General features: G+C 37.8%; 2 protein-coding genes across 4 annotated transcripts in view; one reads left to right on the top strand and one right to left on the bottom strand.

Moving 5' to 3' along the window:
• The first annotated feature begins 1,176 nt into the window (after window positions 1-1,176).
• On the top strand, window positions 1,177-19,971 carry CP (ceruloplasmin). Its single transcript, XM_036389167.1, has 20 exons — window positions 1,177-1,255; window positions 2,515-2,684; window positions 4,288-4,532; window positions 5,514-5,726; window positions 6,320-6,493; window positions 7,068-7,322; window positions 8,511-8,676; window positions 9,609-9,748; window positions 10,303-10,434; window positions 10,557-10,768; window positions 11,274-11,424; window positions 13,023-13,235; window positions 13,576-13,783; window positions 14,885-15,024; window positions 15,498-15,626; window positions 16,180-16,286; window positions 16,999-17,215; window positions 17,870-18,009; window positions 18,412-18,574; window positions 19,613-19,971. Exons 2-20 carry the CDS (start codon window positions 2,530-2,532, stop codon window positions 19,681-19,683), a joined length of 3,231 nt encoding a protein of 1,076 aa, XP_036245060.1. The 5' UTR covers window positions 1,177-1,255; window positions 2,515-2,529; the 3' UTR covers window positions 19,684-19,971.
• The window catches only part of HPS3 (HPS3 biogenesis of lysosomal organelles complex 2 subunit 1), a 33,446-nt gene continuing 16,911 nt past the window's right edge, over window positions 7,039-23,573 (bottom strand). Inside the window, exons 16-19 of one of the 3 annotated variants that reach the window (XR_004980764.2) lie at window positions 22,750-22,840; window positions 21,401-21,616; window positions 14,829-15,011; window positions 7,039-10,874 (exon numbers count right to left, since the gene is read on the bottom strand). Coding sequence is in view for 1 of the 3 variants with exons in the window: in XM_036389166.2 (XP_036245059.1) it covers window positions 21,489-21,616; window positions 22,750-22,840 (219 nt within the window). In the remaining 2 variants the exon portion in view is untranslated. Of the gene's footprint in view, window positions 10,875-14,828; window positions 15,012-17,666; window positions 21,617-22,749; window positions 22,841-23,573 lie in introns of those variants that run through there. The other 2 variants (XR_004980763.2, XM_036389166.2) reach the window with 2 other exon arrangements.

Below are 23,573 nucleotides of genomic sequence, written 5' to 3' on the forward strand. Positions count from 1 at the left end.
CACAGGCCTTTTGGATGTAAGGCAAAGTTAACCTTGATCTAATCAATTTAAGTCCTGATTCAATCCTAAGTATATTGTGTTTAAAAAGTGGCTCTATGAGCTGTCTCTGGTAGCAGAACCAAGATTCCTGCAAAGAATTTTAATTAACTTGAATTCGAATTGGCTCGAAATCTAGACATAACCAATGAGCCTGATGGTGGTGTTTGAGGCAATGTGACTGTGCAGCTGCAGAACACAGACCTCAACAACAGGGAGAAGTGGCCCTCAGGGCCAGAACAAGGCTTGCACCATGTTGGAATGTGGAGAAACCCTTCTTTGCGCAAGAGTTCCTGAACATGAGATGCTGAAATCCCCATGTAAACACCCCAGGCACAGGAGGAAGAAAGCTGCGGATATGAGTTTATGAACTCCTGGCAGAGAGGAATTAGTGATGAATCTGCAGTAGGAGTTCAAGCATTATTTGTCCCCCACAGCCAGTGCATTTTGCCAGAGTATCAGGATTTTGTGTCTGGGACAGTAATGCCATTCATTTAAAAGACTGCAGGTGGAAATCACAGTAGACATCCAGTTTTGTAGCAAAATACTGTGGAGCCCCATCCACACCTTTGCATTTTAAAGTATATATTAATATCTGTGTAGGTAAAAGTGACTCTTGCAAAACTACAATTTCCTGATTGTTCCCATTATGGATAGAGGGGTTTTCCACATAGAGCAGCAGAGGATAAATGAAGCTGCACCAGCTCTTTAAATGGTGCTTAACTGCAGAGGTTTACAGGCAACCAGAGCAGCAGCATGAGCAGCAGGCAACAGACACACATCATTCAAATGCGAGAATTGTGAATGGTGGGGGTTCAATTCAGCCTCGCTGTGTGATCTTATGAATGATATATATGATATGCATATCTTATGAATATGAATATATATGTGACCTTTTGTCAGAATATTCAATTTGGGGGTTTATTTATTATTTTCTTTCAAGGAAAATTTTGGAAGTAAAATATTTGCTTTATCTTTTCAATGCAATTTTGGGGATTTCAGAAACAGTCTATTTCAGCATCCTCAATATGAGAAATTAGGTACTGTGGTTTAAAGCAATTAAGGAGTATTAAGGACACCAAACTGCAGACCCATAATTTAACCAAATAAATAGGGTCTTTTTATTTAGGTCTTGAGAGAAGTTCCTGCTTTTCAGACACCTTCTGAAGATAAAACAGACCTCAGAAACTGAGGTACTTTTGAGCTCCTTAAGAAAAAGGTAAGAGGAGTGTGTTTAGGCATACAGATAATCTGAAAGTTTGGGGGAGGTGCCATTAAAAGCAGAAGTGGAAAATATTGCCTGTCAGAAGTTTTTGTTATATTTTTACATTAAAAAACCATTCAGTTCTTTTGGAAATCAAGGAAGAGTAATTTAGAATATTCAGGGGTGTGAGGCAAAGTAAAGCATATACTTTTACCCTCAAATAAATGTGGAGATTTCAAGGGTATTGCTGGTGTTGTTTTTTCTCTTCCTCAATCAAATGGAAATCTGAACAAAAATATATCAAAAACCTACATACTCATGAACAACTGATTTATGAAGGAATGACTTTGAATTAAAGTATTTTAATAGGAGGTAAAAGCTTTCTCATTTTTACCTCACTTAATTTACAAATGGGTATTTGCAACCCCCAATAGGTGGATCTTTACACTTCTCTACTTATCTTCATCTGTGGCAAAGGAAAAAAAATCCCTACAGAAATAATTTTGATAATGTGACATCAACCTGTGAAACTCCAGAATTTCATCATAGATTTGGAAAGATTTCAAAATCTCAGCTTTGGCTTTGTCATGTAGAGAGAAGTAGAATCCTTCATTTAATCCAAATGTGTAGAAATATGAAGAAATTAAATATTCTGACAGTGACTGATAGGAATAGTGATTAAAATTTGTGAATTATCTTATATGTCCTGGTGAACAAGACTTAGATTTTTATGTCATTAAAGGAAAACTGCTATATTTTAGTTATATTCTGAATCTTAGTCTTCTATCCAAAATAATCATAATTTTTCTGCCCAGTATTAAAATAGATTAAAAGGATATCCTGCTTATTACAGATAATTTTAAGTTGCCATACAATGGAAAATTGTAATTTTAGTTTAGAATGAGTATAATTGTGTCAGTGCTCAGAGCACAGATGACATTTTAAAAGAATTCCCAAGTCTGTAAATCCATTTAAATCTGCTTTCAATTCAGTGACAAGATTTGCACTCTACAACAATCTGAATGCTATTTTGTGTGATTGTAGGTTTGCAAAAATAGAAAAAATTTCTTTGCTTTTCTGAACTGATGAAGTTACCAGAATCTTTTGTTTGCTCTTGACACACAGAGACATTGTGCAATTGTTTTTATTGTTTCCACAAAAGCAAACAGCAGCAGGGAGGGGGAAGTAAGGATATGGGGAGTAGGAGGGATAGGAACATATAAAAGGAAATTGCATGTGTCCATCCTGTGTTTTTATTTCATGTTTTCCTCAAGGTCCATGAATGCAAAATGAAGCTATTTCTCCTAATCTGCTCGCTGGTTTCTTGCTGTTGCCACGTTGGGGCAGTGAACCGGGAGTACTATATTGGCATTAGAGAGACTGTCTGGAACTATGCACCGGGCAATGCTAATGCCATCTCTGGGCAGCTTTTTGCAGAAGAAGAGTAAGTAAAGCAGTGTTGAGTTCTATTTTACAACTTCATCTGGTTTAGTCACCAGGGCTGTACTGAAAACTTGGTGAAGGCAGTGAAATGAGTCTTGGTGTCAGTGGATTTTCTGTCAAACATATATGGGAATTTTGATTTTTTTTCCAGGCTTGCTTGAGAATTGCATTCCAATGTTCTGCTAATTCAAAGCATTGGAATATGCAGTAGAGTGTGAATTTGTTGTAATGAAATATTTACTCAGTAGAGACTAGAATAAGACCCTGAATATCTAATGGTGTTTAATTTTGAATGTCTAAGGTGCTAGTGCTGAAGACATGGTTTTTGTTTTTAAATGCAGAACTGACAAATTTAAAAACAAATTATAAATTTAAAACTTTCCTACTGAGTACAGGTTTTCTTTTTAGTTATTCACTGTCAGCAGGGATGGTTTTCACTGGTGCAGAAGCACAGCTGGGTACTTCCACCCACAGTGGAGGAGCTGGGTTGCTCATTACAAGACAAAGAGGGTCCTGTGTAGAGTTAGAGCAGTAAGTAGGCTGAAGATATGTAGGGTGAGGAGGGGGGAAGCATTCTGGAGGTCTGAATAATCAATGAAGAAAATCCAGATATAAAAGGCATCAGAAAAATATTTGAGAGAGGAAAACTGTTCCTTTCTTCTCTTTTTGCAGTGCCCTAAAAATTATATAGGACTGTATCAAAGCAAAAACAGTGATGAGAGAAATCAGAAATTTGAAAGTCAGAAATCTCAAAAATGCAGTTCTCATTTAGTCTGTGGATGAGGGATTACAAGATTTCCTGTGGTTTGTTTCCTTTAGTGAGAGCCTCAGCCATAACCTGCCACTCAATCAGATGTGAGATGAAGCAGTTAGCTTTTCATTTTTTCCACTCACAAACTTTGTGAGCGGTAAGACACTGCCAGGGATTCAGCAGGCTAGTAATTCGGATTGGGGGTGGAAACAGGGCATCCTGTCTGAGAATCGCAGAGCTGTGTTGTAATACAACAAGCCACTGCTGTTCACTGCAATTTCACTGCTTTCCCCCGGTCGTGGTGACATGCTGCATGCTACATTAATTTCAGGTTTTCAGTGCTTGTATGCCTGCAATGGAGCCAGTCCTTTGTATTGTACTTTTCAGTTTCAGCTTCTCCTCCTGGATGCTTTTTGAAGGTGTGCTTGTGTAGAGATGGATGTTTATAGGGGCAGGGAAAAACACAGTGCAGAAGGAATACTCTACAACTAAATGGCAGCTGTTTAAAAGGTCCAAGAAGAGCCGTACCATACATGTTCGATTTAGGTTGCAGCTCAAGAGCCTCATGTACTCAGAATTATAGTAACTGAGCCTTTTCTCTCCAAGTGGAGCTCTGGACTGGCATTTTAATTGCACTTCTGACCTGCTCTTGCCAAGGCACCTACAATTCCTTCCCCATATGCTCAAACAAAACTCCACCTTGTAGAAAATGCTTTGCATTTTTGGGCAGTATTAACTTATTTCACCACAAGACTTGCGTGTAGTTGTGCACAGTGCTGCAGAGACCTGGTCTTTATTTGAGACTATTAATTAAAAACCACATGACAGATGCATTTATGTTTTTTCTTTACAGGCAGGCTGAAGTCTTTCTGAAAAGAGGACCACACAGGATAGGAAACACTTACAAGAAGGCTATCTACATTCAGTATACTAATCATTTATATGATGTGATAGTTGAAAAACCTTCCTGGCTGGGTTTTTTAGGTCCTATAATTAAGGGAGAAGTTGGCGATTCCATTACTATTCACTTGAAAAACTTTGCTTCCAGAAACTACACGCTGCATCCCCATGGTGTAAGATACACAAAAGAAAATGAAGGTAAGCTTGATTCCATTCTGGACCAGAATTTATCAAAAGTTAATCGTCCCTTTGAGTGTAAGTGGTGTTCTTCCATCAGAGAGAAGACTGGTCAAGTAAAAAGAGATTTAAATTAGGACACAATCAATTTAAAATAGGAGCTAAGTTTGATAATTTTTCAGGAGTAAAATACAAAGCCAAAAGTGGAATTTGTGAAGGAGGCAATTTTAGATTAACATTTTACCTGAAATAAGAATATTTGTGCTTCAACCAAAATAAGGGTATAAAGGTATATAAGAGATTGAGGTATGGAAGATATATAAAAATTTGATGCTGTGAGGAAGACGTTAACGATAATAATGTACTGCTCCAAATTCTTAACACTAAATTTATGTATATGGTATATAAGATACACAAGAATTTCTTAAAATGGGTAAACAGATACTGCTTAGTAATTTGTTTTCATTACAACTAGCATGTGACACACTCTGTCAGATCAAAACATTGTATTATGTAGCAGTACGTACACTTTTCAGAATTTTTTCTGTTGCTATCATTCCAGCAACACCTATATTCCTTCAGGGCATATGCAATGTTTTAGAACTATTTTCTGTTGCTATCATTCCAGCAACACCTATATTCCTTCAGGGCATATGCAATGTTTTAGAACGGTTTCCAAGATTAATATTTAAGAAATGTTTTCCAAATATTTTAATTATTATCTTTTTTACAGGAAGCACATAGTCCCCTCCAAATAAATTAAGGACTATCTTTAATGGGCCATTAATTGAAGTACTCCTATGGACTTCAAAAGCCAATGAAAAGATTCCTAAAGAGAAAGACATCTACTCATCTGATTTAAAAGTTGTGGGTTTTTAACCTATATTCAGATGTTCAGTCCATTTTGCTGCAGCATGTAATCAACTTTCAGCATGGCAGGTGCTATCCTAAAACCCTGTTGTGAATGTGTTGTGCTAATGTTAACTATGTGGAATTCTTCAGGTGCTTTTTATCCTGACACCACCAAAGATTTGCAAAAGCGAGATGATGCTGTCGAGCCTGGAGGCCAGTACACTTACACATGGGATGTGACAGAAGATCAAGGTCCAGCTAAATCAGATGCAGACTGCATAACCAGGGTTTACCACTCCCACATAGATGCTCCCAGAGATGTTGCCTCAGGGCTTGTTGGGCCTTTAATAATTTGCAGGAAAGGTAAACCATAAATAAATAAGTGAGTAAATAAACACAAATGCAAGGTGATTGATAATTATTATTGATAAGTATCAGTGAAATAATTTCCTGGAAGAGGAGAAGATTACAATTGATTTTGAAATAACTGCTTTTGGTCTTCTCAATCAGCTGCCTTCAATAGTGTAGGAAGTAGTCTGATTTTGTGTATGAGAGTGAATATAATTTGCAGAATGCTTTGTTCACAAATTCATATGAGTGAGATGTGCTATGCTAGCAATGTGCAAGGAATTGTAAATACTAATATAAGAAAGAGATTAACATGCAATATTTATTCTCAGTAATTTTATAGTAATTAATAATTTTATATAATATTTTAAAATTTTAATTAATATAGTAATTAATAATTTTATAGTAATAATATAGTAATTTTATATCTATCAAAAGAGATTTTTTGTTTCTTAAGTGTGTCTATAAGTTTATGTATACAGTCATGCTCAAGGAAAGTGTCAAAACATGAAGTAAACAGGGTCCAGCCCCACTGAGACTAGAGTTAAAACTGACAAAAACATTAATGTTAGTTACCAAGATTTTGAATATACCCCTTTGTTTTTCAGATACAATGAATAGGGACACTGATCAACACTTTGATGCTGAATTTATCCTTATGTTTTCTGTGGTGGATGAAAATCTCAGTTGGTACCTAGAGGACAATATCAGAACATACTGTTTTGAGCCTTCCAAAGTGGACAAAGATGATGAGGACTTCCAGGAAAGCAATAAAATGCACTGTGAGAGAACATTATATCAATGTTGCTTGTCACTGATCTTGTGAAGTAATATTTTTCTGTCTTGTCTCTTTTAAAGATGAATTGTAGAACTTTATTTTTTTTAAATTGGGAATATTTCTTAGAGGATTAAGACAGATTCTTCAAATAAAAATTTTAAAATTTAAAAGTGATGGCAGGTATTGTACAATCAAATCTTTGGAGTTGTGATACAAAATTCTTAGGGGCCATGAAGCTCTTTGCCAGTGTAATTTTCCCAGGCAGTGTAAACAGCGTTGTGTTACTTTGTTCTGTTTCTTAGTCCTGAGCTCTGTACTATAATGTCATAGTTTAGAAAAACAGTTCTTACTGTTAGTGTAAACAAATAAGATACCTCTGGCTCTGGCATGTATTCCAGAATCATAGCTATGTAGAGGAAGCATGTGTCTGGTACTGGCAGTGATTTTCAAAAGTGTGGAGCTTTTTTTTGAAGCTCTTTCTATTTTGAAGAATAGAGCAATGGTTGTATGATATCTGCATTTGAAGAAAACATCCTAAGGTCTGTGAAGTTAACTGTAATAAATAACATTTATTTTAGCAATCAATGGATACATGTATGGATACCTCCCAAACCTCACAATGTGTGTGGAAGATAAGATAAAATGGCATCTTTTTGGCATGGGTAATGAAGCTGATATCCATTCAGCCTACTTTCATGGACAGACTTTAATAGAAAGGCATCATCGAGTTGACACCATCAGCCTCTTCCCAGCCACATTCATTGATGCTGTCATGGTACCAAGGAGCCCTGGGGAATGGCTGCTCAGCTGCCAAGTGAATGACCACATTGAAGGTACAGTACAAGTTTCAGTGATCAGAATTTTTTACCTTAAGAGTTTACTGAGTCACTTTTGCAGAGCTCTTGACCTGGTGATATGCCAGGCAATATTCTCCTCTAGGTAAAAAAACTCTCAAGTAAATGAAATGCCTACAAGCGCATTAGATGGGTTTGAGCCTGTATAGATGGGAATCAAGGGATTCTTTTCCCTAATGGACATCATCATCAGCTGGCAGCACTTAGCCCAACTGCATTTTTGCAAGCCTCGCCGTTGGGCAAAAAACCAGCATGATGTTTGCCCCCTGCTGGAGATAACTAACCACAATTTTCTGTTTGCCAACAAAAAAGTTGGGGCTCATTCCATCTTTGAAAAAGGGCACAGAACAGGCAGGCTAACTTGCCTACTGACAAATACATGTTCTGGAAAGTGCATTCATGAATAAGCAGAGATGTTCTTTTCGCTTCTCTGTATTGTCCTGTATTTTCAGTTTTAATAGCCATATTAAATACTTAGAAGCTAATTCCAGGCTTTTGTATGATCTATATTCCTGTGAGCAAAGTGATTTATCACAAAGTGGGAAAGAACACAGAACTGAAAGTCATTCTCCAAGATTTGAAAACTCCAAAATAAAAAGTGTGTAACCTACAGATTCAATGACACAGAGGTTCCAAGCTTTATCAGATCAAGCAATATCCTGATATGGCTGAGGCATTCTGATCAAGACTTAAACCCTAAAAATTGGCCAGATTTATAGCTGTAAAAGGGCTCTCTTCACTATATTATTTGTGTCTCCAGCAAGCAGATTTGCTAACTGCTTCCCTTAGGATGCAGACTTGGGAGTTCCACAAGTAAGTTGTTGAATATATTTAGATAGAGGATGGTCAGTCTGACCTTGGCTGAATGGTTCATGGACAGCACTGTGTCCACTCTACCCTAATCCTCTTAGCCATGCCAGTGGCAGCTTTACAAGCAGAATGCCCTTTACCATGCCTGTCTGCCTGCTGTGGATACCACAGCTGTGTTTCTATATCCCAGCTCAGCTGGCACACCTTCTTTTACAGCATTTATCTTCCATTTTGTGATTTGCACATCCATCAATGGTGTGGGAATTGTCCAGGGAACAGAAGAGCTGTTGGATGCAGGGAAAGAGAAAACAAAATGCAGTTCCTTCTCCCCAGGTTTCTCTACCTATTTTTTCCCAGGTGGTATGCAGGCCCTTTTTAAAGTAGAAGATTGTAAGAAATCCACACCAGGTCACAGTGAGAGTACAAAGATAAGACAGTACTTCCTTGCTGCTGAAGAGATCATCTGGAATTATGGCCCATCTGCAGTGAACCATTTTACAGGGCAAGAATTAATTGTTGACAGGTAAATGCCTCTAATTAAAGAAGTTTTATTTTCCAGGAAGAATTGATTTAAGCATGCTAAACAAGGTAAGCATATGGCAGAACTGACTTTTAAGCATAATTGCTCATTGTCCTCATCTGTGCTTAAATATTAGTGCTAGAATAAGTATCAGATCAAATTAGGTCATTTGTTTTCCCTGTAATCTTACCTTAAATTTTGCTACTATGTTAGTTGTTTCACTGTGATTAAGATGAATTATTGTGTCATATACAGGCTGTGACTCCTTATTATTCAAGATGGTTGATTATCTTGAGTTAGGGAACAAGGCAGGAGATCATGACCATTGCCTTCAATGATGAAACTCATGCTAACAGCATCTCATGTAGAAAACAGATTGCATGGGATAGCTTTGCTCGTTACACTGTGTTTACATATTTACGACCTGGACACACTGAATACATTGATTCCTCAAGTTTTTCATCTGCTTGCTCTTCCACAAGCAATGAGGCACAGTTCAATGTTTGAATAGTGCTTGGAAAACACTGAAAGGTCCTTTCTTAAAGAGTAGAAGTGTCGACTGAATCTTCTCACTTTTTATATAGATGTTACATATTCTTGGTGTTCGCATCTGCTCCTGTTGAATTTTTGTAACTTCTAATTAAAAGAGTAAATTCAAGATTATGAAATGTTGACTAATCAATCTCTAAGCAGACTGGCTTTGTAAGGGCAGCTCAGCACAGTGGATTTTTCTTAATAAGTTAGTGAAGGATAATGGATTCCTGCACATCTTCTAAGTCACTGCATATAAGTGTGTGACCATACCACTGAAAAGAAACCCAAAAGACAAACTCAGCATGCCATAGCTCCAAAAACAGAGTTAAGGTCTTACTGCTTTTTTACAACTGAGCATTTGACTTGAAGTGTTTGCATCTATGGCAATTTCTTTTACACAGTGAATCTCACATCTTTTTTGAACAAAGTGAGACAAGAATTGGTGGCTCCTACAAAAAAGCAATTTACAAAGAATATACAGATGGTTCTTTCACTGAACATAAAAAAAGGCTTGCAGAGGAAGCACACCTTGGACTCCTAGGTAAGAAAGTCTAAATTTTTTTTGTGTCAAAGATTTATGTGAGTAAACAGTCGCTTCCACTGGTTAGTAAGCAGTGCTCCCACCTCCAAGGAGAAGCCCTTAGCTCTCCCTGCCTCTGGCAGTCACTAGTGCCTGTGGTTTCCCCCAAGGTGTAAAGAAGCTCTTGATGCAACACTGCCATGGTACCCAGCTTCCCTGTAGGAGCATGCCATGGTTTCCAAAGGTCAGGGTCTTACTTACAAAGCCAGGCTAGGCAGATCTAGTTCTATTGATAACCTTGCTGCTCCTGGCATGGGTTGGTGCTAATGTCTGTAAATTGCTTTTTGAAGGAAAGGAACTGTCCTGAAAGTCACTGGGCCTCCAAGTGAACTGGAATTGGTTGCTGCTGGGCAGTTGTGTGATTCAGGCCACGTGCCAGGGACCTGGTCTGTGGCCACAGAGGCCCAGGGGCATTCCTCATGCAAGGGAAAAAGAAGCCAGCCACTGAATGCCATAAATTCAAGGTGACCATTTGATGGAAATATCCCATAATTAGATCGTGTACGCTTTTCCAGGACCTGTGATCAGGGCTGAAGTGGGTGAGCGCATCAGGGTGACTTTCCGGAACAAGGCCAGACGCCCGTTCAGCATCCAACCCCACGGCGTGAGCTACCCCAGGAGCGGGGCGGGGGCGCGCTTCGGCACCGGTGAGCCGCCCACAGGGTGCTGCAGCATCTGAGCACTCACTGTCTGACCTGCCCATATGCTGCAGGTGAGAAAAGAAAGAATGTGCACTTGGCGTAATTCCCAATGCTGATTTCTGTTATAGGTACCGAATCTCCAGCCTCTCATGTGAGTCCTGGCACCACATTTACATATGAATGGGATGTGCCAGAAGATGTGGGTCCCACAGACCAAGACCCAGACTGCTTAACCTGGCTTTATTACTCAGCTGTAGATGCAGTCAGAGACACCAGTTCTGGCCTTGTGGGTCCTCTCCTAGTGTGCAGGAAAGGAGCTCTGCTTTCTTCTGGGAAACAGGTCAGTCAGAGAAGAAAAATGGAAACATTTGCATTGCCACAGCTGAATCTGCTTTCTCTTCTCAGACCGCACCACCTCCTCTCCACATTACAGTTTCACCGATGTCCTAAGGGGAATAAACAACATGAAGAAAGTGGGGTTGGTTTTCAATATGGCTCCAGATAGACAGTCACTGCTATGTGAAAACACCACTGTCATGAGCAGCTGCTGGCATTCAAGTCTCAGATAGGATGAGAATCTCTAGGAAAATGTAGAGATTTTAAAGATCAAATACAAACTCACTTCCAGAGGTGGTCGTTGCTGATAGAATGAACATTAGCAGTAGATACTTAGTTACCAGATACAGCAATTACAGAGCTTTGAGATTATCAGAATGCAGTATCAATGTATGCATTTACTCTATTTTGTGACTTGTACTCATAAATTATTACAACATAGGAGTTTTGCCCCTGACATTTTCTGTTCATTCATTTCTATTTTCCCTTCTACTATTTCTTCTCAACAGAAAAATGTGAACATGGAGTTTTTTCTACTTGCCACAGTATTTGATGAGAATCTGAGCTGGTATTTGGATGATAATATTTTGATGTTTACACTAAGTCCTGATAAAATTGACAAAGATGATGAAGACTTCCAAGAGTCTAACAAAATGCACTGTAAGAAAATTATAAGTTAGTGAAATATTAATTTCTGCAGTAAGGTTTTTACTTTAATGGTTTCATGTTTGAGGCAGGAAAGCTGTATAGTGCATTCCTTTCCAGTGGGAAAAAACCCCAAACATTTCAGTGCAATTCAGTTTCAACCAAATGTGGTAGTTTAAAGTATAATGCCAGCTGTTCAAGGTCATTTGTTTTCCCTGTAATAGGGAAAACATGGTTATGTACCACTTCGAGCAGATAGAAGGAAGAATTAGGTCTTCAGCCTGTATGCAACACTATGAGTGCAACCAGTCAGCAAGACAAGACTGACCTCTGCTTTGCAGATGGTGTAGTTGAAAGGAGGTCTTTCACAGAGTTACAGAGAAATTGAGGCTGGATGGGACCTCTGGAGATCACCTGGTCCAACACCCTGCTCAAGTAGGGCCACCCAGAGCCACTTGCCCAAGACCATGTCCTGATGACTTTTGAATACCTTCAAGGATGGACACTCCACCATCTCTCTGGGCAGCCTCTGCCAGTGCTTGGTCAGCCTCACAGTGTTTCCTGGTCTTTGGAGGGAATCTCCTGTGTGCCATTTGGTGTCTGTTAGTGTCAGCAGGGCTTCTGTCCCTATCACTGGGTACCACTGGGAAGAGCCTGGCTCCATCCTCTTGGCACTCTCCCTGAAGGTGTTTGTACAGGTGGGTGAGATCCCCCAAGCTGCCCCTTCTTCAGGCTGAAGGGTCATCACAGCTCTCTCAGCCTTTCCCCGTAGGAAGAGAAGCTTTCTTGTCCCTTCATCATCCTTGCGGCCCTCTGTTGCCCTCTCTCCACTGTGTTCATGTCTTCCAAACTGGGGAGCCCAGAACTCAGCACAGCCCTGCAGGTGTGGCCTCAGCAGTGCTGAGCAGAGGGCAGGGATCCCTTCCCTCCATCTGCCAGCTAGACTTTGCCTCAGAATGGCTCTTTGCTTCTTTAAAAGGGCAGAATTGAGTTTCACACTGATTGTGTTTTAGTATTGCAGAAATGTTTTTCAAATTTCATGGGAAAAAGACGTTTTTACCCTCAGGCCCTAACCCTGCTATTAAGTCCTAATCTTTAAGCATATTTTTTTTATGCATTTTGAAAAAAAATTCACCTCAGGCCATTCCTGTTTACAGACTCTTGGCGCTGAGCATTCAGTAGTACCTGAGAAGCCCAGAATTGGAAAGTTTTGCCAAGGACTATCTAGAAAGGGTTAGTAACTCAAATGAAAAAACCCCTCTGATTGCCTCCACTCTACAGATGGAGGGTGTTGCAGGGTATAAAACAGGATCTTTTATTCATCCTGTATACATGACAAGTAGAAAGCAGGGAAATTTCCATTTGGCCAAGGTAGTGATAAGTGCTGTGGACATTGAAAAGGGAAACAGTTGGAAATTAAACACTGGGGTTTAAAAGTTGTTTTGCTTGAATTGATTCTTTAGTTTTGTTGATGTGATAAAGTATTTTATCATTGATATTTCTGCCAGTCTAAGGCATGACATTACATCTGAAGTGTTTATTAGTTAATCTCTATTGCAGAATTAAGTAATATATTAATCAAGGTGGCTTTTGCTTTCTCAAATCTTCTATAGCCATTAATGGTTATATGTATGGAAATCAGCCTGGTCTTGAGATGTGTAAAGGAAGTGTTGTTTCCTGGCATTTGATGGGCTTGGGTTCAGAAGTTGACGTCCATGGGATATACTTCTCAGAAAACACATTTGTAACTAAAGGAACAAGAAGGGATACAGCAAATCTGTTTCCACATACAGTTCTTACAGCTATTATGAAGCCTGATTCTGAAGGTAAATGTCTTATTTAAAAATTCTGTTACTAATGCAGAAACTGTTACCTATGAATGCTTTGTGCATAGAGACAAGCTTTAAGTAGGTGGTATATTGATCCTGGTGCTAAAACTATGCACAGTTGTGTTTGAAGGGCAGCCAACTGTAAGGACATATGCTCTTAATGCTAAATCCTTAATTATCCTAGCTCCTCTGTAGGCTGAATTTTATTACAAGTAGCCATGCTGCACAAAGATTTTGGACATTGCTTATATGAGATAATTATATTAAGATATTGCTTATATGAGCAATAATCTGTGTCTCAGTCTCCTCAAGTCTTTGTTTCTTATATGACCCCTAGGAGTTTTTGAGGTGTCCTGCCTGACAGCAGACCACTACACTGGGGGCATGAAACAGAACTACAAAGTGAAAAAATGCCACCAGTGGAATGTAGATTTATCTAAGTATTTGCAAGAAAAGATTTACTACATTGCTGCAGTGGAAGTTGAATGGGACTATTCTCCTAACAGGACATGGGAATTCGAGCGGCATCAATACCATGAGGAAAGGTACTTCAGAATGTACACAGGGGAGAAAAATGCAAAAAAAAAGCGAAGGAGCAACTCATTTCTCCTCTGAAACTTTTCCTCTTCCAGACGTTTCTAGACACACTTTCTTTTCATAAACATATTTTGAGTTCACTCGAATTTCTTCTTACCCAGCAGTGCTGCCATGTAACTGAGCCAGACAGCATAATGCTTGAGAAATCACACAGATCTTCTGTGGGACAAGTGTAGATTTTAATGGATCCTGGATAATGCATGTGCATTTGTTATTTACTGATGTTGGTAGTCCTTGATGTGGAAAGCTTAAAATGTTCGTTGTCATATGTCCTGATAAACAAGGTCTTTGTCTCATGTTTATTTGTAATCTGAGTAAGGTTCTTTGACCCCTCTCAATTTCATGAGCTTATACAAGATACATTCATGAATGAACTCACTGATCATTAAGCTTGTTGTCTTGGTATTTTATTTCCAGTATTTGAATCTCAGTGAGAGAGAACTGATTAGATAAACTAATTCATGCCAATTAGAAGAAAAGGCTAAACAAGAATGACGAATTTCTGTGTTCTACCTGAATAACTTGAGTAGCAGATTATAACTGTATTTTGTTATTAACTGAATTGTATTTTCTTCTTTTTCCTCAGTTTGATAGTACATATTTTGCCCTGTGGACTCTGACATAATTCTAAGCACAAGTAATATGGACTATGCTGTTAACAGACTTTTCCCCTCCATATTGTGTCCACTCCCCATGCAGTTCAGCTTTACAAGTTTTAGGCTTCATTTTAGGTGTACACTGAAGTTGCTAAAGGCTCTGTTTTCCAGTGTGCAAGTTGCTGTGTGTCTTCATGCAGTTTGCAGCATTTGCCAGGCCAAGCACTCAGCATTTTTTCAAGTACCATAGACTTGATCTATTTATAGTTGGGTTTTTAACCTTCTAAAGGGGAACCTCCCAGCTTAACAAGAATGTGTTCATGTTGAAGATACTTGCAGTTTATGAGATTACTACTTCTTTTGAGCCAGATTCTTGCTTAATAGTTAATTGACATACCTGCAAAAGATGTTGTAAAATACATGAAGGAATGCACTTCTTTCTTCTTTTGGCAGCCCAGGCAATCCATTTTTAAATAAAGATGACAAATTCATTGGCTCAAAGTACAAAAAGGTAGTATATCGCGAGTACACCGATCAGACATTCAGTACTCCCAAAAACAGAGCTAAGGAGCAGCAGCACCTGGAAATTCAAGGTAAAGTCATCATGTTCAGTTTTGAAAATGCAAAAAATGCAGTCACACAAATCAAAAGATACTATTTGAATAATATTGAGTGCAGTTCTACCCACAAAAAATTGCCTCAATCTAAATGGAAAACCTACTTGGAAGTGCTACTTTTACTGCAGTGCTTTCCCTGCAAGATAACATTGCTTGCTCTACAAGGAAAAAAAACCCTTTTGGTTTGCTGCTTGGTCAGAGATTCTAAGTCAGCATAAAACTGGGCAGCAACATCCAAACTGACTTCAGGTACACAGTAAGTGCTCAGAACTTGAGATGTAGAGGCCTAAATTTAACTTCTCAAGTTGGCATGTCATAGTGAACATTTTCTTTATACAGTTTTCATCTGACTTATAAGCCAATGTTGTGAATTGGAACACAACAAGCTGGCTGGCTGTCTGTTCTGATGTTTTGTAAAACCAAGTTAATCTTTCTTTTCAATCCAACAGGGCCGCTGCTTGTGTCAAACACTGGAGATAAAATTGTAATAGTTTTTAAAAACTTAGCATCAAGACCTTATTCTATCCATGCCCATGGAGTGAAAACAGACAGTTCTGTTGTTGCTGTGACTAACCCAGGTATCAAACCACCCTTTTTTATTTCCAGCAGATAACATCAAGACTTCTGGTAAGATTTAGCAAGCTTGCAGAAGCAGGAAAAACATCATTTTTGTTTGTCTTGCCTCAAGTTCTTAAATTTTTGACACCGATTATGACTAATACTTCTACAGTTCAAATGCCCCTCATAATTATTTGTGTGTCCAAGTCCTTGACTGATCAGTAATTTTTTGATACAATGTGGCTGCACCTTTCATGAAAGCAAACAGGTTGGCTCCACAGGGAAAGCATAGCTTATGCTATTACTTCTCAATTTCCTCTGTGATCTTTACAAAATATTCAACCGACTGTTAAGTATGGTGATCTGGACAGTGCAGACACACTCACACACACAAAACCACTGTCAGGAAGAATCATGGATCTGCAGAAGGGGCCATCAGCTAGTCAGTGCAGTAAATGGGAACTTCAAGACAAATATAATAAGCTGTAAATGGAAATAACATCTGCTTCATGATGACCACCTGGGTCAGCACATTGAAAACTTCAAAAATTAATTGATACTTATTTAATTCAGGTGATACAACAATGTATGTCTGGAAAATCCCAGAGAGATCTAGTCCTGGGAGAGGAGATTCACATTGTATTGCATGGGCATACCATTCAACAGTGGACATTGTTAAGGTATATTATTGATATCAGTTTTGTTTGTGTCTCCAACATAGATATAGTCAACGTAGATGAGTTTGAAAATTTTTCTGCTTTCTCTGCTAAGGTATTTCCCCTATTACCATACCTTTGAATTTATATGCTTCTTGAAGGCAAGTTGCAAGAACGTCAGGGCAGAAATTCAATGCTACAGACATTCATGGTTTTGCTTCCTGGTTGTTCTGCTGTTAGTACAGGTCATCTCACATTCCCTTCTCAAAGCTAAAACTTTATAGCTTGCTCAATATCTAATCAGTCATTTGGAGGAAAACTGAAATGCAACTATGAAACACAACTCTTCTATTTTTTACCAAACATGAATTAGCTTAATATAGTATTTTTAATGGAAATTAATGTATTCTTGCCATTGTCTCAATAAATACAAACAGTGTCAAGAAGTATATTTTGAATGGAAATCAAGCTCAAAATTATAAAAATAGTTTGAAAAAAGAGCAGTAAATTAATATGGAAGAAATATTTATAACAAGAGATGAAAATGAGGTAGTCTTCATTGAACTTGATTTCTGCGTAGCATGTAACAGTGGAGAAATAACTTTGTTTGACACTGGCTTCCCTTCTTCCCAGATACTGATAGCTGTGAAGATAGTAAAAGGATTCCTGCATGTCATGGAAAGTATTTCTGTTTAGTTATATCTTGCAAGTATGTGGTTTTCATTTGTCATTTCAGGACACTTATAGTGGATTAATAGGCACACTCATTGTGTGTCACAGACATTACTGGCCATCATTTCATACTAAAAAGAAAGTTCAGTTTGCTCTTCTCTTTATGGTTTTTGATGAAAATGAGTCATGGTACTTGGATGAAAACATTAAAATGTATTCTACCAACCCACACCTTGTTGACAAAGAGGATGAGGGATTCCTTGAAAGTAATAAAATGCATGGTATGTTTCCCAATTTAGTTCATATAGCTCTGCATATTCTACAAAATTATGTATTTGAAAGTGGTGCATATAAATTCAACTTTCTCAGCCCCTCGAATTTCCAGTTCCAGGACAGAAGGCCTGAAAAACTTTACTCAAACTGTTTGAAAACACTGCTGATGCCAGTGAATGACTTTTTTTTCACGAGTTAAAAAACCCCTTAACAACAACAAAATCCCCTGGTATATTATTATGTTGAAGTTTTAGTAGAGAAAGAATAAATATGAAATTTTAAGTTCTGATTTGATGTCAGTAAACAACTGCTCTGGATATGTTGGAAAGTCTACGTGAATCCTGAAAGCATGTCTTCGTAAAGCTTACTCTTTTACAAAGATTGACAGGAACTGCAGATCTTTAAAAAAAGACCTGCAATTCCCACAGCTCTTTAAAAACTGCAACATTAGCAACGATGTACAGCAAAGACATTTCCTTTATTATGTCTTTCTTTCTAGTTTAATGTGGAACATAAACACAACCATTCATCATGTACCATCCAAAACCATTACTTTTGTTTGGCATTGGCTTTTAAATCTTTCAATCTGTATTATATTAGAGGTACCAATACACGATACAAAATCTTATTTGTTTTCTCTGTCTTACTTTCCTTCTTTTTAGCCATTAATGGAAAGGTGTTTGGAAATTTGCATGGCCTGACCATGCACGTTGGAGATAATGTCAGCTGGTATCTGATGGGAATGGGCAATGAGATAGACATTCACACAGTACACTTCCATGGTCACAGCTTTGACTACAAGGTATCAGGTCTTTTTCTTGCTGTGTTAAGAATGAGAGGTAAGTCAAATATCAGGGACTGTTATCTGTGGTGAAAAGTCATCTTGCAATATTAAGCAGGGCTTGTACTTTGACCATAAGGGTTTTATGACTCAAACCTGTATTTGATCAACATACAAGAGCCAGAGAATATCTGCCAGTAGCATTCGCTCACTGGTAACCTCAGACATTATTTCAACAAGATAGTTGTGAATTTTTCATGGCTGTGGTAAGACAAAACCTATAGTTTTCCTTCATTTCCACTTAGTTGCTAGTTTATTAAACTTTGGAGCATGAAGTGGATGTACAAAGTGATGTTTCAGTAGAAATGATACACAGAACGTGTGTTTAACACAGTTTAACTGTTGCTTCTTTTTGTCTTGAAGCAAACAGGGGTTTACCGGGCAGATGTCTTTGATCTGTTCCCTGGGACATCTCAAACTGTGGAAATGACCCCACAGAACCCTGGAACCTGGCTGTTACACTGTCATGTTACTGACCACATCCACGCAGGCATGGAAGCGACCTACACTGTACTCCCAAAGGAAGGTAAGAGGCACCTAGCTTAGTAATGTTTGTTATGTTTTAAGATGCACAATGGGGCTCACAGACAGGCCAGCATACTTAGAACTACTTCAGGCACCCAGCAATATTCCATGTCTAGGAGCCAAGATGTTGCAGGCAACCTGGTCATACTTCCTTCAGTGCTGCTCAGGAAAATGAAGTAGTTAAAGGACTGGATGATAACTGACTATTACTTCAACTTACCATCCATGAAATCTACATGACAGATTTTTTTTATTTAAAAAGAATTCTTCATGAGACAGAGTATTTCTGTACCCAGTAGTGACAGACTTCATCTCAATCTTTGTTAAAACAAGCACCACTGATAAATACAGCTGAATTCATCATCCCCATACAGCTGAAGTACTGAAAAACTAAAACAGTGTTTACTTTCTAAAGGGCATGTTGTAGCTTTACGGACACTATCACCTTGCTCTGGCAATATCACCAGTGAAAAAACTTGAATTTTGAAGAAAAGTTATTGTTTCTAAAAAGTTAATTCAATTTTAAAACCAACATTTTTCAGTACTCAAAAGACAGAGCATAACAGGTATTGAGAGAAAGAGAACAGTAGAAATAATTCAAAATATGTGATGTATGTATATATATACAACCATGTGATTTACATTTTAGCTATACTAAAAAATACAGAATGCAATGTTAAACAGAAAATCTAATCTATTTGATAAACAACTGGAATATGAAACAGAACCTAATTCAATTTTATAAACACTAAAACTGATTTACAGAGTATGTTATTCCAGATGTCCAGACAATAACAAGGCTAATTTAAGGGTCTACAGAAAGACATGTAAAAACAGACTTTCATCAGATTTTTTTATTATTAACCATCTAGACTGCATTAAAATGTAACCTTCATTGCATCTTAAAGTTGTTTTTAAATCTAACTCACAATGCCCAGAAAGTACTTGGATCCTCTGTGCTCATTTTGGACTCTGCTGGCCGCATGCACAGACTATTCTTCTGATGAAATGTACAATAAAGCTATTTTTCTCCTTCTAGACAAGCAGTCTCTGTTCCCAAGATTATTCCATCAGTTCAAGCGTAAAGGCATGCCAGGCACTCAAGAATGATGAAAGCATTTTAATACAGTGATACTCCAAGGTCTACCTTAATTTCTTGGAAAATATTCTTCTGGACCACTCATCTCTACAAAGTTTGGAAGATTTCGCATAATGGCCGTGGCTAAGAAAAGAACCACAGACTAAAACAGCTGAATGGATGTAACAGCTTATAAATATATGTTTCTGTAAATGAAAACAGTATCTTGCAAGCGAAACATATTCTAGGTGATGGCTAATGCTTGTTATTTAGCAGATGAGGAACATGGAAGAGGTAATAAAATGTTCTTTTTTTTTAAAGTTTGCCAATAACCCTGAGTAAGAGCAAAATTTGGGATATCAGTCATCATACTGTCACATTTTATTAGTATGTTTGTAGTAAATGTTTAGAAAACAGGAATTTGGTTATCACGTTATCCATAGGTTCACTCTGAAAAGATATATAGTATTGTATAATTGAGCAGTTAACAAAATGGTTATATTATTTCTATTGAATTACTTTACAATTTTATTCAGTAGTAACTCTCAAGAATGTGCATTTAAAAGACTTGGTTTTCTGTTCTGAAAATAATTCCAAGCCAAAATTAGGCTGAAATAAGCCTGATGAAATGCAGACAGTGAAGGCCAAAATTTAGTAACTATGGTACTGAAAAGCTTTGCTCTGACGAACCCTGCAGTGGAATCATTTTGCTGTTGCAGCTCTTGGCAAAGGAAAAAGAAAGTGTTTCCTGACAGGTGGAAGCAGCAGTGTTAGAGCATGGCTGATGCTACTCAAAAATAAAAACAGTAAGAGAGATATGGTTGCATTTCAATAACCCAACTCCTCATGTTAGATTTGTGCCAAATGAGAAGGAAAGATGTATGGGACAGGAAAGGAAAGCAAGATATCTAGGCTTTATGCCTGCAAGAATGAAATTGCTTCTCCTTAACAAGCCTAAATTGCTTAGGTCTTTTTTAACGGTTACATTGAAACCAGCATAATACCTATCAGCAAATTAGATAATTCATTTTACCTGTAGCAGGAATGCTATGTGAGTAAGTTATACTACTTTTGATTTATCTTTTTTTTTTGTTAATGTATTTTAGCTGAAATATAGATGGTCTCTCCTGACTGACTTCTACAGGTTTAAATAACATTGCAACTTCAGTGAAAACATTTTTATAGAGTCACTGTCAGCTAATTAGCCTTTAGATGGTTTAGATGGTTATGGTATCATGGGAGTCATTGTATTTTTGGTAATTGTCAAAAACTCCAAACTACATTCATAATGACATTACAAACATTGCGACAGCTTACTGAATTCCAGCTCTAAAGGAGCAGAAAGATGCTTTCTGCTCACAAGACAGACAAACATCAGTACACACATGCATAAGCACCTGAGATGCTTACCAAAAACCCTAGAAGAAATTCAAGGAAATCTCTGTGTTGCAATATCAAGTCAGTTGGGCTCAATTCCACTTGGAAGAGTAAGGTACTCACTTTTACTCATACAGTTGACACATGCCTGCGCCTGAATTCCTCCCTAGGTCCATGATCCAACTAACAAAGATTTAAGACTGACTTTCTATTTTACTTCCAGTGAACACTGTATGTTCAGTTGTACTGTAGAGTCTGTATTTCCTAGCTGCTTTGGCACCAGAATTAGCTTCAAAACAGATGCTTTGCCTCAGGAAACAGCTGTCCTTCAGCAGTTGACATAAGATGTATGTGAAGGGAGGCCCGCAGTACCTTATAAGGAGTTCTACTGGTTGTTTCATTTACTTTTTTATTACACCACACTGTAGTTGAGTGGACAGCAGGTCCATAGGTCATTGTTTTAGGTCAGCAGCTTCCTCTGGCTGCAGTGAAGAAGATGTGGCAGAAAAAATGCTGCTGTTCCATCTTCTGGTAGAAGACTGAGGAAATCCCTTAGCTCCAGTTCCATTGCAACAATTGATAAAGTTTCTGCTCAGAGCAGGGGAGAAAATATTGTTTAGGTATTTTGAGTTTAGAACAAAGAAAAAAAACCCAAAGCATTAACAATGTAATTAATAATTAAGTAATCAAATTATTTAAATATTGCAACTGGAATGACATTTGAGACATAGCCATTTGTGCGCAAACACAACTATGGGACATCTAAAAAGGAAACTGAAATTATGACTTCAATCAAAAACAAGCCTCTATCTAACAAGACACATCGGGTCTACACATGGCACTAACACTAATGAAGTCTGATCTAGTATTTCACATGTTTTGCAGGAAATGCAAAGCAAGCCCTAGAAGTCTTATTAGTACCCTCACTCAACACTATCTGTAAAACTGGATGCTCTAAAAGAAGTTTCTCAGACCAAGCTGTGTAATGTTATGTTCTTATGCAATTACAACACAGTTACTGCATGAAAATAAATCCAAAGAAAAACTGCTGGCACCAGAAACTTAGGACTTCACAAGAACTGTGCTGCACAATGCAACGCCACAATGCTGTTTTTCTCAGGCATTCTAATAGCATACTTCGAACAGTATATGTGCTTTACTTAATATTCCTGATTTGTCAAAACAATCACACTGGCCCCTCAGCTATACACAATATTATTAATTTCTTACAAACATATAATGATAGGACTACAGAACTACTAGGGTGAATTTCTCTACTTTTAGTATTTACCTACTGTTTTTTTTAGTCTATGAACTAACCATCAATACACACTTAAGCCTCCCCTGTGTTATCACTAACAGCCTATTACCTAAGAACCATATAGTCATTTAGCCTAGAAAAAACCAATCAGAATTAGTTCTGTTTAGGAGGTTTTTTTAATGGTGTCTATTCCTTACCTATACAGAAAGAGTATGATTACAACAATTTACCTGTTTTCAATACAAAATTAATGCCTTGATTTTTACGAGGCTACACTGTCTACATTGCAGAACTCTGTGCTAATGACCAAAAAGGCTGCTAAACTGCATTAGCTTTAACTGAAGAAAAAGACCCTTTTTTTTCAAATTATCATCTCAGTAGTCCTTAGCCTGAACAGTTATTAAGAATGTTAGCTGATAAACAAAGCCTTCTGGAGTTGAGTCACAACCAATTGATTTACCTTTGAGTGATGAAATAAGAACGGGGCAGTCATTTCCAGTAAGTCTAGTTCTCTTGCAAAGTTCAGGAAGCAGCTTGTTCCACCACAGAGCCTAATCCACAAAATCCAATAGCAAATGTATAAATGCACAAAGACTGAAATTAAGAGTATGAAAGACCTGCTAAAAATAACCTGAACTAAGCTCAGATGTGTACAAATACAGGTCAGTTATTATGAACTCAATAATTCGTTTATATAATGCTTTGAAATGCAGTGATTTTGCATATGTTGTGTTTTTCAATCTTCAGTGTAACTTTTTTCTGCTCTTTATACAGTGTCCCTCATATCTCTATAGAAAAAAGTTTAGATTAGCAATCTAAACTTTTAGCAATACCAATTAGCTAAAATTAGCAATACCAATTAGCACCTAATTAGCAATACCAATTCAGTCAGAGAATTTTTTCTCTGAAAACAGCTTGATGGAAAGTGATGAATAGCATTGCTCTGTCTCCCGACCTGATCTGTCTCATTCCAACAGCTGTAGTAGTAAATTAGGTATTGTGCACAATTTTGTAGGTAAGAATGGAGAGAAGGAAAGGGATTTCTTTCCTCCTTTAAAACTGGTAACTATTTTCTTTCACTTGTGTTCAGATGCAGTACTGCAACCTCACATTCTATTCTAATGTGGGAACAATCACAGAAACAATTTCCAGATCTGAATAAAAAGCTCAAATTTGGTTCTGAATAGAGTTCTAGTACATCTGTCTGATAGAGATCACACTTCCTGACTCTGGTCAGCAGAGCTCCATGCAATTAATTGAGTTGCTGTGCTGGGAAATGGAAAT

Source organism: Molothrus ater, chromosome 10 (assembly GCF_012460135.2).
Source record: "Molothrus ater isolate BHLD 08-10-18 breed brown headed cowbird chromosome 10, BPBGC_Mater_1.1, whole genome shotgun sequence".
Taxonomy (NCBI): Eukaryota; Metazoa; Chordata; class Aves; order Passeriformes; family Icteridae; genus Molothrus; species Molothrus ater.